We start from the raw sequence: 10331 nt of genomic DNA, 5'->3' as shown, positions 1-10331 counted from the left end.
AGCTAAATAACTTTTTCAATTGCCAAAACGACACCGAAAATTATCTGGTAACAGATGTAAACTATATCTCGACTTTTGCACGCGCATGTGAATTTTGCCCAAGTTCATCGACGAAATTTGATTGCTTTCAATTGGACAAAATACCAATGGAAAAGATAGGTGACCTACCAAAAAAAAAAAAAAATGAACAATGAAACCTCTTAAAAATAAAAATACCCTTAGAGAACAATATAAAATACTTAAATACACTCAAATTTTATTAAGGGTATTTGGGAATTTTTATATTAAAAAAAAATGTCAGAATTGACTGTTAGGGTAATTTGTTACAAAATTTTAAATTATAGGGATTTTATATGCACCCACTAAATAGTAATTTTTTTTATATAGATTGGTTTTTTATGCACTTTACCCTAAAACAGAATCAGTTTTTCATGGTCTCTCCAATGCCAAAAGAGAACAGCCAAATTTCTTACTCCAATATTCAATAAGAGAATTAAAACAACAAACAAATTCATAATAGTAGAATCCAAATATTACACTCCTCCAAGGTTCCGTGACAACAAACATATAGAGCCTATTCATAAGTTCCTTGTAAAAGGAACGCCAAGAAAATTAAGGTATAACTGAAAAAATAGAAAGAAACGCTGCCTTCAGCCATCCTGATCACTCACTATCTAGATTCTACAACTAGAACAGCAGCAACAATGAGCTGAAGCTAATAAGAATGAATAAGCTTCATATGACTGACGCTATTAAGGTAGCCCAAAACCATATTGTCTAATGCAAAATGCAGAGTCAGCCCTAATGTCTAGTACTGTAAAACATTAATATGCAATGCTTATGCTTACTTTGTAGAAGTTTTCTTGTTGGGTTCAAACACAAACTTGATCAGTGACTCCTTGATCGATAGCAACTCGGGGAATTCCTTCTTCAACTTGGATGCATCCATCTCATTGTTGCTTCGAGGGGCAACGATCACCTTGGCTTGCTCTTCTAGAGTGAAGTTGGCCCACTTGAAATTGCTGTCTATGTACTTCTTGTACATCTCCAGAATCTCATTGTGGCTCACAACCCCGGGATTGGTGAAGTTCCATATGCCCTTGAGGTTTCGCTTCGCCATCTCAATTGAAATGGGAAGAAGTTCATCCAAGATGGTCATGCTGTTTGGAATGTTAACCACTTTATTATAACGAGAAATCTTGGTAATGAAATTGCGCGGGTTGTTGAGGTCTGAAGAGATAGGCATCCGGACTCTGAGGGTGCAAACATTGTCATATTCTTTCAAGAGCTCCTCAACCTGGTTAAAAAAAATCAAACAACTACATGAATAATCATCATATATTACATGATATTCCAAAAAGATAATACTTATAACACAACTTGAGAATGGAACAAAAATGAAAACCAGATGTGTTTAATTACCATGGCCTTGGTCTTGGAGTAGAAAGAACCAGTGAAATTGGGTTTGTCTTCCTCCTTGTACCCAATGCCAGAACCTTCTGGATGAGCAGCGTCATATTCAAATATGCATCCAGTAGCAAAATTCATCATTAGAAGTCCATGCTCTCTGCAAACATCTGCTAAGTTTAATGTACCAGCAACGTTGGTGCGGATTGTTTCCGTTTTGTGACTTTCACACCAATCAACGTTAGGTCTGCCAGTCACACCAGCAGCATTGAAAACATGACTTGGCTTCACAGTACGAATATCTGTCAAGAGCTGTGACCTATCCTCTAGACGCCCCTTTCCGTATTCAAATGGAATACCTTGTTTTTCACATAATTTCCCAAGCAGACCACCAATCCATCCGGTCCTACCATAGATTAAAAATTTCAATGGTGGTTTCCGAGGAGAGCTGCTGCATTTGGAAACTGGAACAACCATATGAGTCTGATTAGAATTACTTGAAAGATGAAAGGATCCATCATTGCATTTTTCAGACCCATCAAAATATCTCTCGATCCCACCCGGCATCATAAGCATTTTAGGATGAGGAAGTAACGCTCCAGAGACATCCCCCCACCAATCAGGGTTGTTTGTATACCATTCGATAGTCTTTTTCAAACCCTCTTCCCACGTAGTCCGTTCTGACCATCCTAAGATTGTCAACTTCTGATCATCTAAAAAGTATCTCTGGTCATTGAATGGTCTGTTGTCCACAAACTCAATGCTTCTTTCTGCGTCCATTGAAAAGAGTTTGCATATATCTTTGGCAACATCAATCACCCTTCTCTCCTTCTTAGTCCCAATATTGTAAACATGACCAACTTCTCCCTTATGAAGAATGAGTTCAAAAGCCTCAGCAACATCCTCACAATAGAGATAACTCCGAACATTAGAACCATCACCATGAATCGGAAGAGGCTTCCCTCTCATAGCTAAGAGGATGAACTTTGGGATTAATTTTTCAGGAAACTGATTGGGGCCATAGACATTGTTTCCGCGAGTGGTTATCACAGGTAGACCATATGACCTACCGTAAGCCATGACAAGCATCTCTGCCCCAGCTTTTGTGGCCGAATATGGGTTTGTAGGAAGGAGTTGAGAAGCTTCGTGGTTTCCTACAACAGCATCCTCATCCGTCTCCCCATAGACCTCGTCTGTGCTTACATGGATGAATCTTCTTATTTGGCCAGTAACTTTGCAGGCCTCTAGAAGGACGTGGGTGCCATAAATGTTGTTCTTGGTAAACTCAAAGCTATTACCGAAGGAGTTATCAACATGAGTCTGGGCTGCAAAGTGCATAATTGTGTCAATAGATTCAGTGATGAGGAGGAAATTGACGAGGTCAGCGCTGCCAATGTCTCCCTTGACAAACTTAAAATTGGGAGACGATCGAGAGGGAAGGAGGTTCTTAAAATTGGAACAGTAATCAAGCTTGTCCAGCACAACAATCTTGTAGTCAGGGTAACTCCGGATGAGCCGGTTAGCAACATGAGATGCAATGAATCCAGCAGCCCCAGTAATGAGGATATTCTTGGGGGTATATGTAGCCATGTCAAACCAGCCTCTACACAAGAAAAATTAAAAAACCAAATTCAGGTCCACAAAGTAAACAATGAAGATTTTGCATAGTGCTATTACAAACTAAAAGTCCTCAAATTAAATCCAAAGTAAGATTATCACCGTGATCATATGTAAACAAACGTTCTGCATTAATGGTTTAACCAAAAACATCATATAAACCATCAATATGTGTGTTTCTGAATATATATCATATAAACCACCCGACAAGACAAAGTGAGTTTAACTCCGATCTCAAAATGATAAGCAATTAAAAAGGAAATAAACCCATCACAGTACAGCAATTCATCATACGAAATGAAGCCATTAAACAACTACTGATCCAAGTGGAATCTAAGGTAGTCCAATGACCAAATCATTTGAAAACAGTTACTCTCACATCCCATCAAGATCAGGATAGACTAAGACAAAAATAGCACAACACACACTCAATTCAATACAAATCATTTGAAATTAACTCCAATTCATCAGATCCGACACTTAATGCAGAAAATAACCATGATTTGTAACCAGACATTCATAAATTTCCGAAACTTATACACTTTCTGCATAAATTGCCGAAATTTAGGTCAATGGTATATATGTATGCATGCATATAAATAATAGATCTAGATCAAATTAAGCAATGCCTTGAAATGAGTTAAAGATTATGGAATTCTAAATATTACAATTAAACACATTTATTTATCAACAGATCTAACCCAATTGAAGAATACCCAGATCGTAAACAACTTCAATCAACACAGAAGTTTAAGTTTATTCTATCACAACACGGTTAGTATATGAATTAAGATCTCAGAATTAAATCAACTTACTTGAGACTTGGATTTGAACCGGGATCAATCAGAGAAAAAAGAGGCTATGAAATAGAGAGAGAAAGTATATAGAGAGAGAGATTCAGACAAGAAATGATGAGGAACGAATCGCGGAGACTAGCGAGAAGAATGGAGGAGACTTTAGAGAGGATCATATATACACACATATATATGGTAGTTCAGTGTATAATCATTTAAATCAATTTTAGAGAGAGAAAGTTCAGGGGAGCCAACGGTGGATGTGAATTGACGGAAATAGCCTTAATTGAGGAGTTATTTACTTCACGCGGCTTTTAACAATTGGGCCGCCTTCTCTGAAATGCTAAACGCTCTTCTGAGTGAAATTACCAAAAACTCCCTCACTGTATATGTTTTATGATTAATTCGTAAATTCTGATTAAAAAATAAAAAATTTAATTTGTTTCAATGCTAAAAAATCTCTTCACCTACGATCATCTTACAATCTTTCACCAGCGCCGTCAAATCATTGTTAGTGGTGATACGAAATTAAAGAAATGCCACTCATTTTGATATTTTTGGGAAAGGATCATTCTTAAAAAGGAAATTATGCATTTCAATTACCCAAATTCTAAATTTCATATAAAAATTAATTTTAGGACAATACCATTTTTTACTGCTACAGCTTTATTCTTAATCCAATTTATCATTATTACTATCATTCTTGTCTTAATTCAAATATGTAGTTTAATTGCAAATCTTATATGAGAACAAAAAAGAACAAAAAAGAACAAAAAAGTGCATCATCCCAGTTTAATTTAAATTTGTTCATTGCATGAGCTACCCAGTCACAAATTGGGTGAGAAACCTTTTGAACAAAAGACATAGAAGAGGGAACAAATGATCTAAAAGGGTGACAATTCGTATTCACGAATCATAATCGTATTGTGTCGAATTAAGAATATTATATTAAATAATTCAATTACCCGTTTAATATTCGTGTCATAAACTCTCAACACATGTAACCCTTTTAATAACGTATTTACTAAAATAAAAAAATTATACAGTATTATTTAAATTATTTTTAATATTCAATCAAACAATAAATATTAGAAAATATAAATTTCAATCCACCCAAATTACTAAATACTCTTTAGTCTACAAAAGAGTAAATTATAAGATACAAATTTAAATAATTATTTTGGAACCTAAATATAAATTTATTTATGACATGTATAATTAAACTGGTATAAACGGATTACACGAGTTGAACCACTTCAATTCAACAATAACGATCGTAGAACTCGAACTTTGTCATTTCTAAATTTCATCGAACTCGTTGAAATAAAAAAAATCCCTTCTCCAGCATTTGAGAGGTGGTTATAAAAATTAAATAGTACATCAAAAGTATTCTTAGTTTTTCATCTTATAAAAATCAATTGATAGGCATTTTCGTAATTTCAAACTGTCACCGATGTAGAATTGACTAGTCCCCGATGACTATACATTAATGATTGGATAATAAATCCAGTGCATTTTGGCATGAAAATTAGTCACAATTCATAAGAGATAGCTGTAAAAGTTTAATATCATGAAGATTTTTCTAAAGGTATTTGAACTTCTAATTTCTAAGATTCCAACGCAACTAGATAGATGCATTTAACTTAAAACAAAAAAGAAAAAAAAAATAATATTCAAATCACCTAACAATTATTTTTCACACAATTAAATCATGGTGCACGCTGTTTTATTTTATTATTTTTCAATAATGAAGACATAAAATATTTTTAAAGGGACAAAAGAGAATTTGGACTATTACATAAATAGAATCTGGACTATTAATAAAAGTGTAGCACATGCTAACAGTGGAGCACGTGCTAAGTGACAGTGAAAGGTATGTACGTCCAGAGAAATGATGGGGAAGACTGATTTCGAACGCGACTAATTTGATATAAAGATAGTTGAGTTAATATAATAGGGATGTCAGGGATGTGAATGGGACGGTTTGACGTGAAAAACTCGTTCAGTTGAGAAGTTTGATTAAATAAAAGATTTTTAGAAAGATTTTTAGAAAGATTTTAATATATGGGAAGAGTAGGGAATTTTAGGAAATATTTAATTTTTTAGTCTGTTTTAACTTTTTAGGTTAATTATAATGACACAAATTTGCAATGACAATCATATATAAATTGGTTCATTTTTGAACGATCACATCCCCTCAGGTTTGCTCCCTTCACAAAGACACCCTTTGAGTGTCTGACACATAGTAAAATGACCTCAATAACCTTTGACTTATGATGGGACACTGAAATTACTAATTTACCCTTTTTTCGTACCAACCTCCTACCCACAGAGTCGTCGCCGCCATCAACACCGCCTCATCTTTCCTCTCTTCAACCTCTTTATTTTACACACGCGTGCGCGTATATATTCATACCATTGCAATCCAATCCATTCCTACACTACCCAAACCATCCCCAAATTAATCACAATTTTTTTTTCCAAACCAGTTTTAATGGAAACCATCGCCCTGTTTGGCAACAAATGGGCCACCATTGCCCGCCTCCTCTCTGGTCGAACTGACAGGGCCATATATATCCACTGGAACTCCATCGACGAAGGAGATGTACTTAAATCAGCAGCCATTGAAGAGATTGGAGAGTGCAGGTTCTCCCCTTTTAGTTTCGGGTGTATATTTCAGACCGGGTATGATGCAAGTGAATCGAGCCTTCTGGTAAAAATGCAAATGGATTTGGTGATGATGCAAAATCAGATATGGGCTTAATATCGTCATCATCGAGGATGCTGATCTCTGTTCAGCAAAAATGAAATGGCGGAATACCAACAGGGGAGGCGACAGTGGCGCCGCCGCCCAAAGGCGGATGATCTGTTTGGGCCGTTCAGTAAGGAGTTCTTGGCAGGAATACAATCGCCGCCGGTGATGGCCTGAGCAAGGCGTTGGATTACACGCTCCGAGCTTCGAATTTGTTCGATTGGTGTGCTGTCGGCGGCGAGCATCTGCATTATCTCCAGATCACGATTTGTATCAATGAAATATAAGTATATTCTTCTCCATTCCAGAAGTTAAGAGATAGAGAGTGTGGAATGAACAGACACGCAACTTGTTTAGGGTTAGGTGAGATCTTGATAGAAGGGCAAATGCGTCTTTTAAAAATTCTGATATTTTGTCATTAGAATCAATTAAATACTAATGGGCAATTTCGTCTTTTCCAATCATTTAAGGACCTGTTTGGATAAAAATTGATCAAAATTCTGATAAGGGGGTGTCATTGTTAAAAAAAAGGCTAAACTTATATATGACTGTCATTATGGCAAATTTCAGAGGGTGTCATTGTAATTAAACCTAACTTTTTTTATTGATTTTGGATATTATAAAAGATAAGTTCTTCTATGACAAGTTTGAGACTCTATAAATATCAACTCTCTAATCAGATTTTAGAGTGTGTGAGAGTTAAGAGATAAATTTGTGCCAACACAAGAGAGAAAAAATTCTCCATTGTAATTCTTCATCTTCTTCATAATGAATTTGTTCGGTGTGCTTCATGAACGTAACCCTAAGATTTGGGTGAACCATTTATATCTTATGTTCTTGTGCGTGCTTGTTTATTTCTTGAACAGCATTGTTTATTTTACGGGTATCAAATTCGGTTGATTGTGCAGAACAACTCTAAGAGGCTGGAGTTCTGAGCGACTTAGGCAGTTATCTAAGGCTTCAGTCAATAGAAAGCTCCTAAAAGTATTGTTTGCTTATTATATTTAGACTTTTTAAAATTTTTATTTTCTTTATCAGTTAGACTCTAAAATTATTATTTCAATTTCCAAACATTTTTATTTCCTTACATTATTAAATGGCCGAGCCCTTATTTTATTATACTTCTAAAAAATTTTATGAAGCCCCTAAAATGATTATTTTATCTTTTCAAGTTCCTAACATTTTTTTTCCTTATATTATTAATTATAACGATTTGTAGCTATTAATTATAATTATTACTTCCTTAAAGTATGTTATAGACTTCTTTATTTTTAACCCTGGGTGAATTTTTTTTTTTATTCTTTCTATTAAAATTCCTAATTCTATCCCTATCATTTTTTTTTCCTCCTCCCCTTCTTCCATGTTTCTATTGAATATATATTTAACTAATAATTAAGCTAAAAAATGTATAATAGTAAAAATATATATTATTCACTTGATTCAAAATATTAATCAAATATATGTGTCACCATACTTTCAAACACATTCATTGAAATAACATTATTAACATATTAAGGTCGTTATTTTTATAATTTTCACCTAAGACCTCAAATTATATTGAGTCGCCTCTGGGAACGCCATCGCCATTCCCATCCCCATCTCCATCCCCGTTTAGAATAGCTATCCACATCCCCGTTTAGAATAGATACCCTTATCCCCACCCCAAAACCGTTTATTAAACAGGCTGTGACAGTGATGGGGCAAGGCGGGTTTGTAGAGTATTTTCGTAATTATAATACAAATCTTACGAAATCAAATAATATAACAAATTTTCAACTATGATAATTTTTTTTTTTTTTCTCTTATGCGAATAAAAACAAGATTCAACTTCTTAATTGAGACTCAACACTAAAATTATTATTGGAATATCAAAATAATACATAAAAGTTCTCAAATAAGAATAATACAGAAGAATATTTAATGATTAAAATTATAATTATAAAATATAAGGATAAAATTATAATTTCTTACTATAAACGGGACGGGCCACGGCAAGGCGGGACGGGGTGATCTTTTCCCATCCCCACCCCAAAACCATTAACCACACCCATAACTATTCTAAATGGGGTAGGGCAAGACAAGTACACGACAGGCGGGATTAGGGATGTCAATGGGGTGATTTGAGGTGGGGATCTCATTCCCCATCCCCATTCCTGTTTAATTTTTCACTCCCATAACTTTGAAAAACCCGTCGGGTTTTTCAAAGTAGCCCCTATTACTGTCTCCATTTACATAATCGGTTCTCCAAAACCATCCCAAACGAAACGGGGCCCAATCGTGGTGGGGATTTTTGCAATCTCATTATATATATTTAACCTATTTTAGTAATATATCATAGTATATAAGGGTAATTTAATAAATTTATAGTATATTAGGGATAGGGTGGGGTGGGGCAACCATCCTCTGAAACCGCCCCAAAACCCACCAAGTTTTTTAGAACAGCCCTCATTCCCTTCCCCATTTACATAATTGGTTCCCTAAAACTACCCCTAAATGGGGGCGGGGCGGCCCCCCACCGGGGTGGAGTTTTTTGCCATCGCTTGGCAGGATATTTTGTCATCCCTGTATGTAAATTAGTCGGAGTTGTTAAACTTTTGGACCTGAATCATTTTTTGTATGTTTGGACTGCCTATACTTGGACTTTAACTTGTAAGAAGATGAGGGTGGAGCCTGAATTTTTTTTTTTTGTGGACCCATATTTTAGTCTCATTTTTAATTCCATAAGCCCATTTTAGATTCACAAATGTAAAATCTTTTAAGATTCGTTTCGATAGTTGGGCCTGTCTCAAAACTGTCCGCTTGTAACACTGGTCTGTACTTTTTATATTCAACCCAAAAGTGCCAATCAAGTTCACTCTGCCAGGCCCAGTAATTCAAGCGATAATGTAGGTGGTCTTGAGTAATGATAATTAGACCTATTTGTTTGTAAAGAAGTCTAACCTAATTTTTTTTTTTTATCCTCTTGATGTAATGTGGATCTTTTCCACCACTTCAAAGTTCAAAAGAATATAATTTTTTTCTCTATACAAATGAGTTTGACAAATCGACTTAAGAAGAATTTTTTGATGTTCTTTTACAATTTTCTTTTCTACCTTTTCGGGTTGGGGAACGTGGTAGAAAGGAAAAAAAAAATTGAAAATTAAATGTAATTAATTAATTAAATTTTTTTTTTTTTTTTCTGATATACATGTAATTAATTGCACATCTTATGATTATACGAGAAAGAGCGAGTACACTGGGCCACTGGCCCAAGTTGTATGAGTTGTCCTCTTTAAATGCAATGTGAGTGGTTGGAGCTCCAAATGGAGTAGGGTGGTGTGTTGCTGCTTGCCCACAAAAAAAACTAAAAGGAGTTGTAATTTGCAAATTTATTTTTTATTTATTTAAAATTAAGACTCGAATACCCAACCTCCTCTTTCGAGAGGAGGGCTTGTACCAGCGACATTATTAGCCCTATGATAAATTATCCATGATATTAGTTAGAGGGAACCACTATTTTGAAATAATAATAAAATATTATATTTAAAGTACAAGTACACTCAAATATCAAATAACAATTTCCGAGATTCACATTCCATGATGCAACATTTTACGTCAAAAATGAAACATCTACACAAGCTGTGACGATTAGAGGTCTAACATTGACTAATTGAGGTAAAAAGAGGCACAAGGTTGCTAGATTAAAAGAAGAAAGCGACAAGCAATCATGTTCCGGACCCTTTGTATATTAATGTGGAGGAGAGTCAAAGGTTGATAAATGC

General features: G+C 35.0%; 1 protein-coding gene across 1 annotated transcript; it reads right to left on the bottom strand.

The window, feature by feature from the left end:
• Positions 1-493: 493 nt before the first annotated feature.
• LOC132307601 (trifunctional UDP-glucose 4,6-dehydratase/UDP-4-keto-6-deoxy-D-glucose 3,5-epimerase/UDP-4-keto-L-rhamnose-reductase RHM1) lies at positions 494-4025 on the bottom strand. Its single transcript, XM_059805414.1, has 3 exons — positions 3840-4025; positions 1423-3008; positions 494-1297 (listed from the first exon to the last, which is right to left on the bottom strand). The coding sequence occupies exons 2-3, from the start codon at positions 2995-2997 to the stop codon at positions 845-847; spliced, it is 2028 nt and encodes a 675-aa protein (XP_059661397.1). The 5' UTR covers positions 2998-3008; positions 3840-4025; the 3' UTR covers positions 494-844.
• Between the last annotated feature and the right edge of the window lie 6306 nt (positions 4026-10331).

Source organism: Cornus florida, unplaced genomic scaffold (genome assembly GCF_030987335.1).
Source record: "Cornus florida cultivar Cherokee Brave unplaced genomic scaffold, ASM3098733v1 CherokeeBrave_3.0.0_Hap2_Chr05, whole genome shotgun sequence".
Classification (NCBI taxonomy): Eukaryota; Viridiplantae; Streptophyta; class Magnoliopsida; order Cornales; family Cornaceae; genus Cornus; species Cornus florida.
This window is presented reverse-complemented; position numbering and strand designations above follow the sequence as displayed.